General features: G+C 40.0%; 1 protein-coding gene across 1 annotated transcript in view; it reads left to right on the top strand.

Moving 5' to 3' along the window:
- Positions 1 to 20563, top strand: part of CLUL1 (clusterin like 1) — a 28123-nt gene extending 7560 nt beyond the window's left edge. Inside the window, exons 4-7 of the mRNA XM_047697310.1 lie at positions 940 to 1372; positions 8861 to 8998; positions 16609 to 16823; positions 20375 to 20563. Of these exons, the coding sequence (XP_047553266.1) occupies positions 940 to 1372; positions 8861 to 8998; positions 16609 to 16823; positions 20375 to 20563 (975 nt within the window). The remainder of the gene's footprint in view (positions 1 to 939; positions 1373 to 8860; positions 8999 to 16608; positions 16824 to 20374) is intronic.
- Positions 20564 to 20774: the final 211 nt, after the last annotated feature.

Consider the following 20774-nt stretch of genomic DNA (forward strand, 5'->3'; position numbering starts at 1 on the left):
TTAAGGTTTGTGTTTGTGGATGGATTCAGGGAAATAGAAGCTGGCAGACCGAGGGGCAGACAATCAACCCAGATTACTTTTTGAGGAAGGCACGAGTAATCTAAGAGTTCCTGGAGAATTCTTTGAACAGGACTGGGATGCTAGTGTTCTGATGTTAGTTGGTATGCTCCATAACAGTCAACATGCCACATCACTACCATATAAGGGCAACTGTGGTCTGGCACGAAATTAGGCACCATATAGATGGAGAGCATGGTGTGACTGCTGAAAAATTTTTCCACTGAGTGTAAAAATTCTACAATTAGAGCTTCATTTCTTTGACAATAACCAGGGAAGGCTTTGATCACTACTAATATATAACCGTCCCTAAGTAACCTATTTAACTCTATCAGGCATCTATAATATAGCATGAATGTGTTTATCTTTTCCTTTTCATGGACTAATTTATGAGACAAGAAAGAAGAAACCATAAAGTCACTAATGACACTCCACTGAATGAAACAAACCAACCTCCAGCCCAACCCTAAGACAGAGGTGAAAGACAAGAGCCTTTTTCAGAGTTTTGGGAAAACCTAGACTGTTCCACTTAGACCACGGCATCCCAACCACTGCCAGTATATCAGGTGTGGCTTGTCAGCAATACTGAAAATTTGGCCTTTTTAGGCCTTGAGAAGAATGTCAGATCCTCTTTCCACAATCAAAGTCAAAGATACAAGAGTGTTAATAAATTATCTTAAGGGGAGTCACCATTTCCTAGCTTGCCCAGAATTATTTTTGATTTAGAATGACCAGTGTAAATTGACTTTAAAATCTACAATAAGAAATGGTCCATGTCAATTTTTTTTCCATTTAGAATAAAATAAAATCGATTTAAAAAAAAAAGAAATGATCCAGAAAGGAAATTAATTTCTTATTCCATTTTTGTCCTCCACCCCATAGGTCGAACAGTTTTTCAGGAAGATATATCAATACCTGTTTCCTTTTCATGAGGATAATGAAAAAGATCTCCCTGTGGGTGAAAAGTTCATTGAGGAAGATGCACAAATGGCTCAAATAGAGAATGTGTTCAGCCAGCTGACTGTGGATGTGAGATTTCTCTTTAACAGAAGTCTTAACGTCTTCAAACAGATGCAGCAAGAATTTGACCAGAATTTTCAATCATATTTCATGTCAGATACGGACTTAACGCAGCCTAACTTTCTTCCAGCTTTATCCCAAGAGCCAAGGGCAACAGCGGATCCCGTGCAAAGCTGGGACATTCCCAGCTTCTTCCAGCTGTTTTATAATTTCAGTCTCTCTATTTATCACAGTATCAGCACAACAATCACGGAGACCCTGAATACAATAGAGGATTTACCAAAACAAGGCAAAGGCAAGTATTAAAAGCCGAGCTTTACTTAAATGTCAATACTAAGGTCAAGCTTTGTTTACTTATGGAAATAGTAGACATTTCTAAGTCATTGTTCAGTGTTTCTGAGAGTGACAATTTATGGGGTATCAGTTTCAGAGCCTCTTAGAGGAAGCTTTGAAGTCTGCCAAACACCATCCCTCCTCCATCTTTGTCAAGAGTCCTGAGGGGCTGGTATCTCTTTTTAAAGCAAATTTTCAAAGCTGAGAAAGAAAATGTTAGCAGCGTGAGAAGTGGAACAGAACAGTTGCCTCCTTTATTGAAAGTCATGTAGATATGCTGAGCTCTTTTCTGCTTGAACATCAGGGGGTTTCTTTAAAATCAGTCTAGACTCCTCCACTCTCAGTCTGGTTAGGAGCCTGGTGTCCCGTATGAACCAGGTCACGCTGAGTGCTCTCCACAGCCTCCTCCGAGTCTTACTGCCATAATCCCTTAAATCGTAACATTTATGCATAAAATCACAGAAGATGCTCACTGACAAACCCAAAACTACAGAAACCAGAATATCAGTAAAGGATAAGAATTGCCTTCTACCAATGCCAAACATGCCCCCAAGATATTCCACATTGGAAGCATATGCTGCTGTGTGTCCTCAGGCAGAAGGAGATAGCTTCCTTGGGCTTCTGTGGAGTGGCTGGGAAACAGCATTTCAGAAATGAGAGCTGCTTGGGGGGCCAAGGTAGGATGTACATTTCCTTAGACTTATGTCTTATGGACCATAAGCCCACGGGAAAGAATGCTCCCCTCTGACATGAAAAATAATGTGGGCTCCCTCTAGAAATCCTGCCATTTGTAACAACGTGAATGAACCTGGAGGACATTATGCCGACTGAAACAAGCCCCACACAGAAGGACAGATGCTATATGATACCACTTATATGAGGAATCTAAACTAGTCAAAGTCATGGCAGCAGAGAGTAGAATGGGGTTGCTGGGAGCTGAGTGGAGGGAGAATGAGGAGGTATTGGTCAGAGAGTACAAAGTTCCTGTTATGCAAGATGAGTAAGTCCTAAACTTAGAAGTCCAACTGTGCAGGATAGTGCCTATCGTTACAAACACAGTACTGCATACTTAAAAATTTCCCAAGAAATGTAGGTCTTACGTTAAGCATTCTTAATAATGATGATGATGATAATAATAAGATGGCAGGAGAACATTTTTGGAAGTGATGGATAGGTTTACAGCATAGACTGTGCTGATGGTTTCATGGGTTTATACTTCTCTCCAAACTCTCCAAGTTGTATATATTAATTACTCACAGCTTTTTTTTTTAAAAAAGATTTTATTTATTTATTTATTTGACAGACAGAGATCACAAGTAGGCAAAGAGAGAGGAAGAGAAGCAGGCTCCCTGCTGAGCAGAGAGCCCAATGTGGGGCTCGATCCCAGGACCCTGGGATCATAACCTGAGCCAAAGGCAGAGGCTTTAACCCACTGAGCCACCAGGTGCCCCAACTCACAGCTTTTTGTATGTAGAAGGAAATGGGCTCCTTCTAGCTATTTCCCCTAATTATATCAGCTGTACCTGGCAACATCTGAATGAAATTCTCAAAATTACCATGACATTGCACCACTGGTCTCTATACAGAAGGGACCTACCTCACAGTACCAGAAACTGAAGCCAAAAAACAACACATGACATCCTTCCCGTACCATTGTTTCCTGAGCAGAGAACAGCCATCATTACTGGAATCCTTTTTGGGTTCTATTTCAGGGTCTGGAAGACTTTCTTGTAAGTCAGATGTTTTCTCTGGTATTCTATTCTAAGGTTTCCAATATTCAGGAAAAGCATCAATGCAGTAGACTAAATAGATCAATGCTGGGGTGATATTAAATTATTTTTGCCTGAACTTTTAAACAGATGGCAATTGTTGAGGGATAATATTCAAAATGTGTTCATTAGAACAAAATAATGACCCCCATCTTTCACATTGCGTACAACCTTATATGTGGGTTGCTGCATTCAAACATGCACAGGAATGTAGAGTGATTCATTCACTTTGAAATCGAAATAACTTCCTAGTCATTGCAATTCCCTCCCACCCCACGGACTAATAATGCAGGTTTCCACCAGTTCTGCCCCAGCTTCCTCCCCATTCTCACAGCCCAGAACCAGTCCCGGCTCAGCTGGCCCTCTGCACAGCCTCCACCTTGAAGGAGACCCACATATCAGAGTGCCCTGTCATGCAAAGGGAATGTAAATACAAATAGGAAAAACAAAAACAAAAAAGCCCATGTCTCACCCTTATACTCTTTTTCCTCTGCTATCCCTCCCCTAACCGTTCAGTGCCCAGGTAGCTCCGCAGAGGAGACACTCTCTTCTCCGATGAGCAACTGTGGACTATTTATCAAGAAGAGTCAGACAAGGGCTCTAGGGTATTTGCAAGCGGTTTCTGTTACTTTTCTAGGTGAACCATAAACCTAACACTCCTGGAAAATATGCCTAAAGAGAGGACATTTTGAGCTTTGCCCTGTGTAGACAGATTATTAGCTGCCCATAGATATCTACACCCTAATCCTCAGGACCTGTGAATATGTTGTGTTCCATGACAAGGGGAAAGTAAGTTTGTAGATGGTATTGAGGTTGCTTGTCAGCTGACCTTAAAATAGGGAAATTATTCTGAATTATCCATGTGGCTACAGGGATTCTTAGAAGTGGAAGAGGGAGGCAGAATAGAATCTATAGAGATGAGAAGGACTTGGCCCTACTTTGCTGGCTTTGCAGGAGGAGGAAGGGGCCCAAGAGCCACGGCTTCTAGTTGGCCTCTAGAAATTGGAAAGGCAAAGAAACAGATTCTCCCCTAGAGCCTCCAGAAAAGAAAATCGTGGGCAACATCTTGATTTTAGGCCAGTGAGACCCATTTCAAACTTTTGACCTATAGAACCAGAAAACCACTGGTGTCATTCCAAGCTACTAAATTTGTGGTAATCTGTTACAACAGTAACAGGGAACTAATACAAGCCTCCTGTCAGTTACAATGCCCAGTAGTGACTGAGTGATCGCTGTGTTTTCTGACAACCCTCATGGATGGGCTTCATTTATCAAGATTGTCCTAAGAGCTAAAATTAGAAAAATAGCTAAAATTGAATAATGAACACCGTTAAAAGAAAAGAAGTAATAGTAAAAATATGAAACATTGGGACACCCGGGTAGCTTAGTTGGTTAAGAATCCAACTCTTGATCTCAGCTAAGGTCTTGCTCTCAGGGTTGTGAGTCATGTCTTGTGTTGGGCCCCATGATGGGCCTGGAGCTTACTTAGAAAAAAAAAATCTAAAATATTTTGGTTTTCAATCTTTTTATTTAGTATGGTTTCATTTTAGTCTTCATATGGGAGAATTTCTTTCCTACTTTGATCTCTCTAAACCTCAATTCCTGAATCTGTTGAAAGAGTAAAATAGCTCTTGTAGTTGTCCTCTCTTGCCTTATAAATTCCTGGAAAGGATAGATAAGATTATGTTCAATAAAACTGTGTGATGTAGTAGCTTGGTACATTGCCAGACACCAGGAGATATGAGTTCTAATCCAACCTTAGAGAGCATTTGCTGACTTTAATTTTCCCTATGAGTGGGGGTGGGGAGACAGAGGCAGGTTGGGAGAGTAGATGGTTGATATGAGTGATGGCACCAGAAGGAGCTGCCTAGAGGGGTCTGGAGGTTCTGGGATGGGTTACTGCCATGTCACAGGATGAGAAATTAGTATCAGATGGCCCTGGAATTTGTCATCCCTGATCTACATACCAGATATTGATCAAGATGCTGAGAATAAGACAATGATTATAACACAGCCCCTGACTTTCAGGAGCTCAGTCCAGAGAAAGGAAAACAGATCACTGGGCAATTACATTATCTCCATTACCATATGGTGAGCAAAATGACAGAAGAAGGTACAGAAGAACAGCATGATTTCAAATGACAGGACCAAATTCCTTCCCTCAGTGGGGGGAGGGGGGAGTCTAACAGAGAGGATAAGAGAGCAAATAGTACATAAAGCTAGAGATAAGCTCTGTAGCAGAACTCCTCACAGGAACTCTGAGGGGGGGGGGGTGGTGACAGGGGATGCCACCAATTCCACAGGGATGGTTCTGGAAGGCAGTTGGGAGGCCACAACTTTGTAGTCAACCAAAGGAGATGGCTGCCTTACACACCACATGATCTAACCAGGGCCTCAGGTTTTTAAGCAGCAGACATCACAATTCATCTCAAAATGAAATGTTTCATTTTAAAATGTGGTAAATTAATAATAAATGTATCCTAATAAATGTGAAATATTGACACTGAGAAGTGTCAATTTTCTGTTGGACAGACTTTTTTTACAACATAATTTTTTCATATGAATTAATTCTTCCAGAAAAAGAAAAGGGTCTCTCAAAAGTTGATCAGCTTTAGATGTTTTCCCAAATCTTTGACCCATCAACCATAACATTATACATATGAAATACAAAAGGAATAGTAAGAAAGGAAATGCCTACCACCCAGCTTTAGAAACAGACATTACCAATATCACTGAAACTCCAGTGTACTTCCCAATTATAGCTTTAAAAAATTGAAATAAGTATCAGAAAATTTTTTTTTTAATTATTTTATTTTTTTCAGCATAACAGTATTCATTATTTTTTGCACCACACCCAGTGCTCCATGCAATCCGTGCCCTCTACAATACCCACCACCTGGTGCCCCCAACCTCCCACCCCCCACCCCTTCAAAATTCTCAGATCGTTTTTCAGAGTCTATAGTCTCTCATGGTTCACCTCCCCTTCCAATTTCCCTCAACTCCCTTCTCCTCTCCATCTCCCCTTGTCCTCCATGCTATTTGTTATGCTCCACAAATAAGTGAAACCATATGATAATTGACTCTCTCTGCTTGACTTATTTCACTCAGCATAATCTCTTCCAGTCCCGTCCATGTTGCTACAAAACTTGGGGATTCATCCTTTCTTTTTTTTTTTTTTTTTTTTTACAGCTTTATAAACATATATTTTTATCCCCAAGGGTACAGATCTGCGAATCGCCAGGTTTACACACTTCACAACACTCACCATAGCACATACCCTCCCCAATATCCATAACCCCACCCCCTCTCCCAACCCCCTCCCCCCATCAACCCTCAGTTTGTTTTGTGAGATTAAGAGTCACTTATGGTTTGTCTCCCTCCCAATCCCATCTTGTTTCATTTACTCTTCTCCTACCCCCTCGACCCCCCATGTTGCATCACCTCTCCCTCATATCAGGGAGATCATATGATAGTTGTCTTTCTCCGATTGACTTATTTCGCTAAGCATGATACCCTCTAGTTCCATCCACGTTGTCGCAAATGGCAAGATTTCCTTTCTTTTGATGGCTGCATAGTATTCCATTGTGTATATATACCACATCTTCTTTATCCATTCGTCTGTAGATGGACATCTAGGTTCTTTCCATAGTTTGGCTATTGTAGACATTGCTGCTATAAACATTCGGGTGCATGTGCCCCTTCGGATCACTACGTTTGTATCTTTAGGGTAAATACCCAGCAGTGCAATTGCAGGGTCATAGGGTAGTTCTATTTTCAACATTTTGAGGAACCTCCATGCTGTTTTCCAGAGTGGTTGCACCAGCTTGCATTCCCACCAACAGTGTAGGAGGGTTCCCCTTTCTCCGCATCCTCGCCAGCATCTGTCATTTCCTGACTTGTTAATTTTAGCCATTCTGACTGGTGTGAGGTGATATCTCATGGTGGTTTTGATTTGTATTTCCCTGATGCCGAGTGATATGGAGCACTTTTTCATGTGTCTGTTGGCCATCTGGATGTCTTCTTTGCAGAAATGTCTGTTCATGTCCTCTGCCCATTTCTTGATTGGATTATTTGTTCTTTGGGTGTTGAGTTTGCTAAGTTCTTTATAGATTTTGGACACTAGCCCTTTATCTGATATGTCATTTGCAAATATCTTCTCCCATTCTGTCAGTTGTCTTTTGGTTTTTTTAACTGTTTCCTTTGCTGTGCAAAAGCTTTTGATCTTGATAAAATCCCAAAAGTTCATTTTTGCCCTTGCTTCCCTTGCCTTTGGTGATGTTCCTAGGAAGATGTTGCTGCGGCTGACGTCGAAGAGGTTGCTGCCTGTGTTCTCCTCGAGGATTTTGATGGATTCCTTTCTCACATTGAGATCCTTCATCCATTTTGAGTCTATTTTCGTGTGTGGTGTAAGGAAATGATCCAATTTCATTTTTCTGCATGTGGCTGTCCAATTTTCCCAACACCATTTATTGAAGAGGCTGTCTTTTTTCCATTGGACATTCTTTCCTGCTTTGTCGAAGATGAGTTGACCATAGAGTTGAGGGTCCATTTCTGGGCTCTCTATTCTGTTCCATTGATCTGTGTGTCTGTTTTTGTGCCAGTACCATGCTGTCTTGATGATGACGGCTTTGTAATAGAGCTTGAAGTCCGGAATTGTGATGCCACCAACTTTGGCTTTCTTTTTCAATATTCCTTTGGCTATTCGAGGTCTTTTCTGGTTCCATATAAATTTTAGGATTATTTGTTCCATTTCTTTGAAAAAAATGGATGGTACTTTGATAGGAATTGCATTAAATGTGTAGATTGCTTTAGGTAGCATAGACATTTTCACAATATTTATTCTTCCAATCCAGGAGCATGGAACATTTTTCCATTTCTTTGTGTCTTCCTCAATTTCTTTCATGAGTACTTTATAGTTTTCTGGGTATAGATTCTTAGTCTCTTTGGTTAGGTTTATTCCTAGGTATCTTATAGTTTTGGGCGCAATTGTAAATGGGATGGACTCCTCAGAAAATTTTTAAATAGAAAAAAATCCAAAGAGAAAAGTGGCCCACAATCCCTTATTTAATCCATTGACATCAGAAATAATAATGACACTAAACTTAAAATAATTCAAATATAGAACAAATGAAAGCTGCCTTCTCTCACCCCACCAGTTATCTCTTCCAAAAGATTCTTCATGATTCCTTCCAGAAAATAAAAATTATATGCATTAATCTTTTTGGGGGGAGGAGGGACATATACAAATAATCATAGTAATGTGATTGTTGGATCAAAGAATATAAGCAATTTTTAATAGATGTCAAATTGTCCTAGCAAATGGTTGCCACTATATGCTCTCCTATGATGGAATACAGAAAGATTTTGAAAGAACTGGTGAGAGAAAGAAATGACATCATGTCCACGCCTTTAAAATACAGACTCTAGGAGCGCATGGCTGGCTCAGAGGGTTAGGCCTCTGCCTTTGGCTCAGGTCATGATCTCAGGGTCCCAGGATCGAGCCCCACATGGGGCTCTCTGCTTAGCAGGGAGCCTGCTTCCCCCTCTCTCTCTGCCTGCCTCTCTGCCTACTTGTGATCTCTCTCTTTCTCTCTCTGTGTGTGTTAAATAAATACATAAAATCTTAAAGAAAAAGTACAGACTCTAATGACATTAATGTGCAAACACTATGTTACCTGCAGATTCTAACCACGGAAGTCTGAATTCAAAGGTGTCACCTGTGCAGGACAGAGGACTGTGTGGAGAACTTGGCCAGAATTTGTCAGAATGTTTCCAGTTTCGTGCCAGATGCCAAAAATGTCAGGATTACCTGTGGGAAGGTGAATACTTATTATTTTCCAGCGTTTCAATGCTATTCTGGTCAGAGGCCAAAATCTCACTTTTACAAGCATCATGGGTTCATCTACTTTCCTTCAAGCACTTTTTTTTGCATGCTTATTGCTGTTTGGGGGTGCTCAGTGTAGGTTTATAAACTTTTATTATTCAAAAGTAGGCCAACTCGCCTTTTCTCTTATTTAATATTTCATCATTGCTGCTGTGACATTTTTTATGGTTAAATGTGTGCAAAAGAGAAGGTAGGAGCAAATTAGGGCGCTCCTTTCTTCTTACTGCAAGGAAAAAGCAAGCCCCCCAATGGAAGCAATCCTCCCATTATATAAACAAATTATTAGCCAAGTGAGTGTTTTTTTTTTAAGTGGTATTAACTCTTTCCAGTTGGTGGGTTAATTACTAATTAGTATTTAAGTATGTAAAGTGGCTCCTCCTCAGAAACCACATAGACTTTCTCCTCTCAGACCTGGCCAAGAGAAGTGAGAAATCCTTCTCTCCCCTGGCTCCTCCCTATCCCCTCTCCTTCCCTCCATTCATCTCCTTTCCCTAAAGGGTAACTAAAGTCACTCCTCCCACCCACCATGGCCACCCCCCAACACATTTTCTCACAAAAGCCAAGAGATTTTGATTCCCATGCTTCTGCTTTTTACCTCGCTAAAGTCCCGAAGGAGTTGCTGAAAAGCCAGAAGGCTGAGTATAAACTGGGCCTTTTTGTTATTTCTCCTGAATTACTGATTCAGTGACTCTGCACCTCTGTTTCATCACAAGGAGAATGGAAAGAATGTGTCTATTTTACACGGGTGTTTTGCAGATTACATGAAATGTCTACGATACTAATGATTTTCATTATTTAGGGTTTTGCTTTTTTTTTTAGTTTTTATTGTGTTATATTAGTCACTGTACAATAAAGGTTGACAAAAAGTCATGGTTACAAGGTTGCATGCAGAAACAGAAGTTCTTATAAGAGAAAAATACGCACAAATACCCTGATCACTTACAAAAACAGTCCCACTCAAACATCCCATCTACATATCATTACCTTCCTTTCATCCAGTTAAAAGCTTTGACGACTAATCTCTTCCTTTCATAAAATCATACAGAGGATGGGGAGAGGGAATCAGAGGAAGGCGGTCACGAGGGACAAGCTTCCAGTTCTAAGATAAAGAGGTTTGAAGCAGGTAGGCTACGGCCTGATGACTCTCGCTAACACTGCTGTGTGACGTACGGGAAAGTTGGTAACAAAGTAGATCCTAAATTCTCATCACAAGGAGAAATTTTGTTTTCTTTCTGTTTTATCTCTATGACATGATGGATATTAGCTAAGCCTATTGCAATAATTATTTCACAATATATGTAAATCAGAGCATCACACTGTACAGCTTAAACTCCGTAATATGTCAATTATTGATCAATACAACTGGAAAAAATATGGAAGAAATCAGATAATATAGTACAAATGCCTTGGATAATCAATATACATTGTACTGCGTTAGCTACAGTGCACATTGGATAACACAGAAGGCATGAAACGTGAATTGGCAGCTGCATAGTTAGAACATCAAAGAAAGGAGGCTCTATTGCGTTCCCACACAACTCAAAGCTTTCATTATAAAATGCATTTTGTTATAACGGTATAGAGGATAAAAGAACAAAAACCCACATGCCTACAACTGGATTCAGAAATAAAACATTGGGGTGCCTGGGTGGCTCAGTGGGTTAAAGCCTTGTGATCTCTGTCTGTCAAAGAAAGAAAGAAAACATTACCCAAAGAGATGAAGCCCCCTCTGTGTTCCTTCCAGATCATATCTTCTTATCCCCCCAGAAAGGAAAATTACTTTGAATTTAGTGTTTATTATTCCTTTACTTTTCTTTATACTGTTATCACATGTATATACAACACACACAACACACATAGCAATGTTTTGCATGTTCTTAATTTTATATTATTAAAGCATGATTTTTAAGTTTAAAACTATGACTCATACAAATATAAAATGAGCATGTGTCAAGATGAATTTATCCTATTAATGAGGGAATCCGCAAAGTGTTAAAGCTGTTTCTAAGGAGTATAGGAGAGACTGGAGAATTTATGTATTTATTTATTATTTTTTTTTAAAGATTTTATTTATTTACTTGACAGAGAGAGAAATCGCAAGTAGACAGAGAGGCAGGCAGAGAGAGGGGGGGAAGCAGGCTCCCCGCTGAGCAGAGAGCCCTATGCAGGGCTCGATCCCAGGACCCTGAGATCATGACCTGAGCCGAAGGCAGAGGCTCAACCCACTGAACCACCAGGTGCCCCAAGACTGGAGAATTTATAGTCAAAGATAGAACGTGGAAGTTAGATTGCAAAATTAAATATAAAACTAGTTACTCTTCTAACGGGCAATAAAACAGTAAGTTTTGCAGTGATGTTTTCTATTTGACCAAAATAATTTATATCTCTACTGGACAAAAAACACTTGCAACTTTTCAATTTAGAATGTTCATCTAAGCACACAGAATTTGGCCCTGAGCACCAGTAAATGGTAAACCCAACAAAAGATCATTTCCTAGCGAATCAAAGAGGCTTTGGATGGGTCTCTTGGACAATGCTGTATATAACGTTGAAAAGAATGCAGCCATTCTTCTGCCCCTATTTCCAAATTTGGGGTAATTTTTCTTAACAATGTAAAATATTATTGCTTAGCTGTTCTTTGGCAACTTGGCTTGTCACAGTATAGTTAGTAAGATTTAGCCATGTGAATACATGTTCTAATTCATTAATTCACTGCTCCGTTAGTCTGTGTGGGCATATCACAATGTATCCATTCCCCTGAAGTCTATTTAAGTTGCTTCCATGTTTTGCTATTACAAACAACTCTTCTACATTTTGCCAAACAATAATTTTGCCTCTTCAATCAGCGTTTGATTCTTCCCTTGTTCTAAGAGCACATAGCTACAATTATAGATATAAGATCTTATAAATCTTATAATAAATAAATATTATATTTGATAAATATTTTCCAAGACATCATAAATCTTTTTTGTTTTCCCACTAGTTACCATACATTTTTGGTCTTGATTTTAAACATATTTGCTGTGACTCTTTTCCTCTTCTCCCATATCAATTACTAGTACTGCATATATACACCCAAATTCAAAATAGTAGTTTCCCTTTGAGAGGACAGAGAGGGCTTTTGATGTGGGAGGGGCACAGTGGGGGGCTTCATCTGTTTAGGTAATATTTCATTTCTTAATATAAGTGATAGGCACATGGATTTATACCAAGGAACTTCTGTCTTCTGCCCATTTTGTTATATAAGACCATATAATTGTCGGTTAAACTAGATCTCTTTTGAAAGTGATGTGGGTATATAAACAATTACTTAAGAACAATAGGCATAAACTGGGAACTCTCCTAGGCAGAAGGGGATGTATGTATAGCAGATTAAAAACAAAATTATCACAGTAATTTGTGGTTACTTCCAGCAAGAGAGATTTTATTTTATATTTTATATTTATTATATATATTTTTTTATTTTTCCAGTCCATAAATCTGGCTTGGCCATGGGTCTGTCCTTAGTGAATGAGGCATTGGCAAACATGACCAAAGTGGAGGCTTGACATGTGCTTATAAATGAAAGGTTGTTCTTGGGCATCTGGGTGGGTCAGGCCATGAAGCATCTGCCTTCGGCTCAGGAGGTGATCCTGGGGTCCTGGATCCAGCCCCACAGCAGCAGTGGACTTCCTGCTCAGAGGAGAGTCTGCTTCTGTCCCTCCCCACCCCATTCATTCTCTCTCTCTTTTTTATTTTCTTTAAGATTATTTATTTATTTATTTGACAGACGGAGATCACAAGTAGGCAGAGGCAGGCAGAGAGAGAGGAAGGGAAGCAGGCTCCCTGCTGAGCAGAGAGCCCAATGCGGGGCTCGATCCTAGGACCCTGAAATCATGACCTGAGCCGAAGGCAGAGGCTTTAACTCACTGAGCCACCCAGGCGCCCCCACCCCATTCATTCTCTCTCACTCACTCTCTCGCTCTTTCAAATAAATAAAATCTTAAAAAAAAAAAACACAAAACTTCTCTCTTGCCGTTGGACACTTTTTTTTTCACTTACCATGTGAACGTTTGTGTATCTCCTTTGGAGAAATGTCTACTCAAATCCTTTGCCCATACTTTAATTTTGTTATTTGTCTTTTTATCATTGAGTTGTAAGAGTCCTTTATATATTCTAGATACTAAACCCTTATCAGATATATTATCTATTAATATTTTTTCCCATTCCCACATGCTGCCTTTTTACTTTTGGAATGGTGCCCTTTGAAGTATGAAAATTTTTCATTTCAATGAAGTCTAACTTATCTGTTTCTTCTTTTTTGTATTTTGATGCTACATCTAAGAAGCCATTGCTGAGGTTTCTGGGTGGCTCAGTCCATTAAGCATCTGACTCTTGATTTCAGCTCAGGTTTTGATCTTAGGTTATGATCTCAGGTCATGAGACAGAGCCCTACATGAGGCTCTGTGCTCAGTGGGGAGTCTGCTTGAGATTCTCTCCCTCTCCCTCTGTCCTTCCCCCCACTCACCTCACTTGCTCTGTCTCAAATAAATTTTTTTTTAAAAAAAGAAGCCATTGCCTAACCCAAGGTCACATAGATTTACACGTGTTTCACCTATAAGACTTACATATTTAGTCCATGTGTTCATTTTTTTATGGTGTGAGGCGGGAATCCAGTTTCTCTCTTTTGCAGTGGATATTCAGTTGTCTCAGTTCTACTTCTTAAAAAGACTGTTTTTTCCCTCACAGAATTATCTTGGGATCCTTATTAAAAATTTATTAACAGCAAATAGGGTTTATTTCAACTCTCAGTTCGATTCCATTGATCTATATGTCTATCCTATGCCCATGCTACACTGTCTTAACTGTTGTGCTTTGTAGGAAGTTTTGGCAAGTGTGAGAGGTCCAACTTTAGGGTTTTTTTGTTTTGTTTTGTTTTGTTTTTATTTTTGTTTGTTTGTTTTTTAAAGATTTTACTTACTTATTTGAGAGACAGAGAATGAGAGAGAGAGAGAGAGAGCAGTAAGGGTGTGAGGGCCAGAGGGAGTAGCAGACTTCCTGTCAAGCAGGGAGCCTGATATGGGACTCCATCCTGGTACCCCAGGATCATGACCTGAGCAGAAGGCAGATGCTTAACCAAGTGAGTCACCCAGGCATCCCTGTTTTTTTTGTTTTCAGAGTTGTTTTGGCTATTCTGTTATAGCTATTTGGCTATATCCCTTGTATTTCATAAGTTTTGGGATCAGTTTATCAATGTCTGTAGAGAGGAAATTCAGCAGGGAATTTGATAGGAATTATATTAAATCTATAGATCAACTTGTGGAGTACTGCCATCTGAACAATATTAAGTCTTCCAATCCATCAAGATGTCTTTCCATTTATTTAAATCTTTAATTTTTTTCAAAGATGTTTTTTAGTTTACAGTATATAAATCTTCCATTTAAATTTTTTTCATAAGCAATTCATTCTTTTTAATGCAATTGTGAATGCAATTATTTTCTTAATTTCATTTTTGGTTTGTTCATACTGGATAGAAATACAATGCTGATCTTGCATTCTGCTGAATTGTTTATTAGTTTTTATAGTTTTCTGTGTATTTGTACTCTTTAGGACTTTCTGTATACAAGATCACATCATCTGTGAATATAGTTGTACTTTTTCCTTTCCCATGTGATTCTATTTTACATGAAGTTTCACCTTTCTTCCATGAAAATCTTTTTTCCTGGGTGGTACTCTCTAAAAGAAGAAATAAGTATCCTTTGTAGAATTCTTCTTGCCTAAATCATGAGGCAATCACCATCTTCTTCCCCCGTCATTACAATATGTATATTTTTCTTACTATTGTAAAAGTTAACAACTCTGAAGTTGCCAGTGAAGACATTTTAAAAGAATATTCAAACTCTTCTTAAATGTATACCATATCTTTTTGTTTGTTTGTTTTTTTAGAGGAAGAGAGAGACTGGTGGGGAGGGGCAAAGGGAGAGGAAGAAAGAGATCTTAGGACATGGGGCTTAATCTCACAACCCTGAGATCATGACCTGAGCTGAAATCAAGATTTGGGTGCTTAACTGACTGACCCACTCAGGCAGCCCTCAAGTGTATACTACATCTCGTTGACTGTGACTCCCTTTGTTGTCAAAATGTTATCTTGAATCACTTTCCCAATGCATGTTACTGCAAAATTTTTTTTAAAGATTTATTTATTTTGAGAGAAAGTGAAAGCGCACACAAGCGTGTGAGTGTGGGAAGGGGCAGAGGGAGAGAATATTTCAAGCGGACTCCCCACCAAACAAGGAGCCCCACATGGGGCTCTATGCCACAACCCATGAGCTCATGACCTGAGCTGAAATCAAGAGCCAAATGTTCAACTGACTGAGCCACCAGGTGCCCCAAATTTGTTTACTTATAAGTACAAGGAGCTCCCTCTCCTAAAGATCTCAAAATTATATGAAAATGTGTAGGGGCACCTGGGTGGCTCAGAGGGTTAAGCCTCTGCCTTCGGCTCTAGGTCATGATCTCAGGGTTCTGGGATCGAGCCCTGCATCGGGCTCTCTGCTCGGCAGGGAGCCTGCTTCCTCCTCTCTCTCTCTGCCTGCCTCTCTGCCTACTGTGATCTCTATCTGTCAAATAAATAAATAAAGTCTTAAAAAAAAAAAAAAAAAAGAAAATGTGTGAGGTGCCAGGGAATCTTGTGTTATATCTTAAGTATCCAAAAGAAACCTCAGATGACATAGTTACCCAGCTCTGGTTGGTAGATTCTCTCCTGCCCCTGTCCTCCTGAAGGCATGGCTCTTTGGTAAACAGTTAAAGACATACTGTAAAGAGTCTGTGGTCTTTTCTCCACAACAACAACCTCCGATGATCTTCAACACCCTAACACATAGACACTTCCATAATTTTCAGATAATCTTTCCACAGTATCCAGCCACTCATCAGCACAGCTGTGTAAATTCCTAGAATCCTGATTCGGTTCAGATGGGCTATGATGCAATACAGCACCGAGTGTCTTGTCAGCACAAAGATACAGCTGTGTCTTGTCAGCACGAAGGTTGATTTCTCACCGTGTGCCATGTCAGTTACAGTTTGAGCAAAGGCCCTGCTACCCCTCTCACTCAGGGCAACGCAGCCTCCACTCTACGGAGCAAACCTAGTTCTGCCATCAGGGGAAAGGGAATGTGCTAAATCCTTAACTGTTCCTTATGCTTCCCCGGAAGTGAGACCCATCACCTTGAAGATGGCCCCACTGAACTTCAAGGTGGCGGGAAGCACAATCTCCCAGGTGTCCTGATCAGAATATCAGTGAGTAGCCCTAATGACCGTTCAGAGACACTACAGAAAGGAGGAAAAGAAAAAGGAACATTGGCTGAATCTCCAGTGTGTGTCTGTCCAATGAGCAGGCACTTCACAGTATTATTTCATCCACGCCTATTTTACCTCATTGAAAACTCACTGAAGGTCCAAAGGCTAGAAACAGAAATAGCTTAAGAGCTAGGATTTAAACGCTCCTCACCCAACTCCAAATTCCACAGACATTTCCCTTTACCACGTTACTTTCTTCTTTACTAGACTGTCCTGATGTACCTGACCTCCACACAAAAGTGGACGAGGCCCTCGAATTGGTCAACATATCCCACCAGCAATATGCCCAGGTTCTCCAGATGGCCCAGCATCACCTAGAGGACACGGTATATCTGATGGAGAAGATGAGAGAGGAGTTTGGCTGGGTGGCTGAGCTGGCAAACCAGACTCTAGCAACTGAGAACATCTCCAATTCCATAAAGGTAATGGAGAGACCCGAGAACAGAAAAGGAGATTACATGTGCATCCATTGTTTTTTTTTTCCCCTGTTAATTCACTTCTTAAGTACATCTGCATTTGAAAACAAGCTGTGGGAGCATATTCATATTTCCACAATGACTGTATTCAGTCTGACTTGATATAATGTGTGCATGATTCTTAGAAACAAGAAACTCTATAGGGAAAATCCATTAAAAATGCAAAATACTTTCTAATCCAGACATGGCCAGTTCCACTTAGGGCTAGAGGGATGTACTCAACTGATTCAAGCAAACTTGAAGAAACCTGACCAATGTAACTTTCAAGAGAGAAGATTTCCAGGTGAAGCAATGAATTCAAATGCTGACCCTGATACTTAGCAGCTGAGTAAGTTTGGAAACGTTCCGTAACCTTTCTTGGTCTCAGTTTTCCCCCCTGAAAAAATGGAACTAATAGTAGGATACCTTAAAATAGATGTCTGTGAAGCTATTAGCATAGGTTCCTTATCCAAAGCAAGAGTCTGTAAATTCTAGCTCTCAAAAGTTTCTGAAACAAAAAGCCGCTGACTTACCTTGAGAGTTAAAGATATTTGTCTACTAATATTCACATCAAAGCATATTGCTATCTTAATTGGCACTTAGACCATGTCTCCCACCATCAGTCAAGAACTCTTGTTGCATAACATGAAACAGTGACCGAATTTCTCTTCTAACCAATTGCCCCCACCCCCACTCCCACAACATGCATTACGTTAACATACAAGTGTACCAGGTTAGTTATTGACAGGTTCCTAAAAAGACCTGCATACAGAAATCACCAGGCAGAGCAACTGAAGAAGCAATATTTTGTGCAACATGTTATGTCAGTGCCTGACCCAGATCCCCGGGAATCCTTTTACCAACTTTGGCTGGTGCTGCTGCTCACTGTTCTTCCTGGCCCCAGATCTCCAAAAGGGTTGCCCTAGGGGCCACTTAAAAGCTCTCTGCAGCAAAAATAAAACAAGTCAAAATCAGAGAGGGAGACAAGCCATAAGAGACTCTAAATCATAGGAAACAAACTGAGGGTTGCTGGAGGGGCAGGGGTAAAAGGTGAAGGGCGTTAAGGAGGGCACGTAATGCGATGAGCAGTGGGTTCACTGATGAATCCCTGACCTCTACCTCTGAAACTAATAATACGCTATATGTTAACTAATTGAATTTGGGGAAAAAAAAAAAAAAAAAAGAGCTCCCTGCAGCATCAAACTAAGGCCAGAGGTCACCTGAAGCCGCATCCTAGATTAGCTTTTCCCTTTTGTCTGTGTTGCTTGCCTAATCCCCCCAAAAGTTTCACCTGAACCCAACCTTAATCAATCACTTGCATCACAGTCTCAGGCTCTGCTTCCAGGGAATCTGACCTATAACATTCTGTGTGCTAGTAGTTCTGTCTGTTTCAGACTGCAAAGCTGTGGCCCCTGTGTGGTTTGAGACATAGGTTTAGACAGCCAGAACCAGCACATTAAACAAACAAACAAAACAGAATAGGGCAAACTAGGAGAGAAAATATGAGAGTGCATTATATTTAACAAGTCAAATGCATATATCATGGAACTTTCATTTCCATTATGTGCATCTATGTGTATAAATGTGTATACATATATGTAAGACATGTGTTTTTGAGTCATGGTGTAAAATGTATTTGTAACTCTCAACCACATTCAAAAGGTTCTGAAAACCACCCTCCCATCCTTGCTGATTCTGATTCATTTCCTTCGTTAGATAGATCATACCCTATAGAGTAAAATAATTCAGTATATCTGATCATCCTCACAAATACAGACTTTCAGCTAATGAGGAAAAGGTCTTGTCTTGAAGAATAAGATTTGAAGAAAAAGTTGAGCAATGCTTTCAAAGTTATAGCCAAGAGTTAATTGCTTTTATTGTCATCAGTATTTTCCATTCTATGTTCAGTTTGCTTCTATTCTAGTGTCTCTGGGTAACACTAACAGATTTACCGGAAATTCTTTATATTGATAACAAAGGCAGTTCTGTATAAAAAATCTCCATATGAAATAAAACTGTGGGTTTCAGAGATACATTGTTCTAATAATCATTGTCACTAAAGAGCACTTACTATGTGTCAGGCAATGTTTTTGGACTTTTTTCATACACCAGACTGTTTAATAATCTCAGTGATCCTACAAGGCACTGTTCTTCACATTTTACAGATGAGGCACAGAGAAGTTAAACAACTTGTCTGAGGTCACACAGCTAGGAAATCGGTAGAACTAGGTAGGATTCAAGCCCAAGCAGCACTTCTCCAGAGTTGCTGGACTTAACCACTTTGCTGAACTACCTGTAAAAGTTATTTTTCTCAAAACAGCTCTTATTTCATCATGTAACAGAAAGTGCAAAGCCATAAAACAGCAAGGACTGAAGAGGAACACATAAATTCCAGCAGGTAAAAAAAGTTATGCCCCTCAGGTTCTAGTTACACGGTGTTAGCTTTATAATTATTTATTAAGCTAGACAAAAATGCTTTATGCAGTTTTTATGTGGGTCATATTCACCAAAAAAAGGGGGGGGGGACATTGTTAGCTATTCCTTTATAAATTAGAATTAAGAAATTATCAGTTTTTATTTGACCTAATATTTTCTTTTAATTTTTTTTTATAAGGGGGTTATTTGAAAACATTTTCAAGGGGCGCCTGGGTGGCTCAGTGGGTTAAGCTGCTGCCTTCGGCTCAGGTCATGATCCCAGGTCCTGGGTTCGAGCCCCGCATTGGGCTTTCTGCTCAGCAGGGAGCCTGCTTCCTCCTCTCTCTCTGCCTGCCTCTCTGCCTACTTGTGATTTCTCTCTGTCAAATAAATAAATAAAATTAAAAAAAAAAAACATTTTCAAAATAGTTCTCTTGAGGTTACATCAACTTGCATGTCAGTATGGTTTCATTTAAATTATTACAATCACAGTATATGCACTTGAAAATTCATTAAGAGCAACCACTGTGACTTTCAGACGACTGAAATGTCTTACAAACACATGCCACCCTAAATTGTAATTGTCCTAGGAAAACTCAGGATAAAACTTGGTGCATCGCATTAATGTTTGTGACATGTTTGTGACACTGACAGTTGTGCTCACCAAATATTCCATCTGCTCACTCATCTTTTCTAGCTGCTCTTGCTGCGAAGTGGTGCTGTGTGGCAAGTTCTGGCCAAAGAATTGTGATCAAGACTGACTGGGGTTATTTCTAGACTGAGATAGTGCAGGGCTTGTGTGTGCTGATCTACTGTCTGTCTCTGCCAAGGGCACAGAGAAAGCCAGGTGTTCCTTGGACTACGACCATGAGGTGACATGCCACTATCAACCAGGCCCCGAGCAGTAGAGGTTATACAGATTCCCTGAAATGGACATGAAACATAAGTGAGAAATAAATGTTTGCTATATGAAGCCACTGGGATGTTGGGGCTACTTTGTTACCTCAGCACAACCTAGCCTATCCTGACTCATGTGCTATTAAATTAATTCTGAATGTGCACTGGGGATTAGTAATCTTTTGCTGCATAATCCTTCTTCTTAGGTGGTTCCAAATGTTCCTGAAGGAAATTTTTCCAAACAAGATGACACGATGATAGACTTGAGCATTCTGTCTTCCCCCAACTTCACACTCAAGATCCCTCTTGAAGAAAGCGCTGAGAGTTCTAACTTCATTAGCTATGTGCTGGAGAAAGCTGTGCAGCATTTTAAAAAACATTTTAAAACTTGGTAAGCAGAGTGCCTTGTTGATTGGAATAGATGATTCACAAAAGAGAAAGACAACAAAACTAGTTTTTAAGTATCTGGAAAATAGGGGTGCCTAGCTGGCTTGGTCGGAAGAACATCTGACTCTTGATCTCAGGGTCATGACTTTAAGCCCCATGTTGGGCATGGAACCTACTTTAAAAAACAAACAAACAAACAAACAAACAAAAAAACCCTAG

The sequence above is a fragment of the Lutra lutra genome, chromosome 12 (genome assembly GCF_902655055.1).
Source record: "Lutra lutra chromosome 12, mLutLut1.2, whole genome shotgun sequence".
In the NCBI taxonomy this organism is placed as follows: Eukaryota; Metazoa; Chordata; class Mammalia; order Carnivora; family Mustelidae; genus Lutra; species Lutra lutra.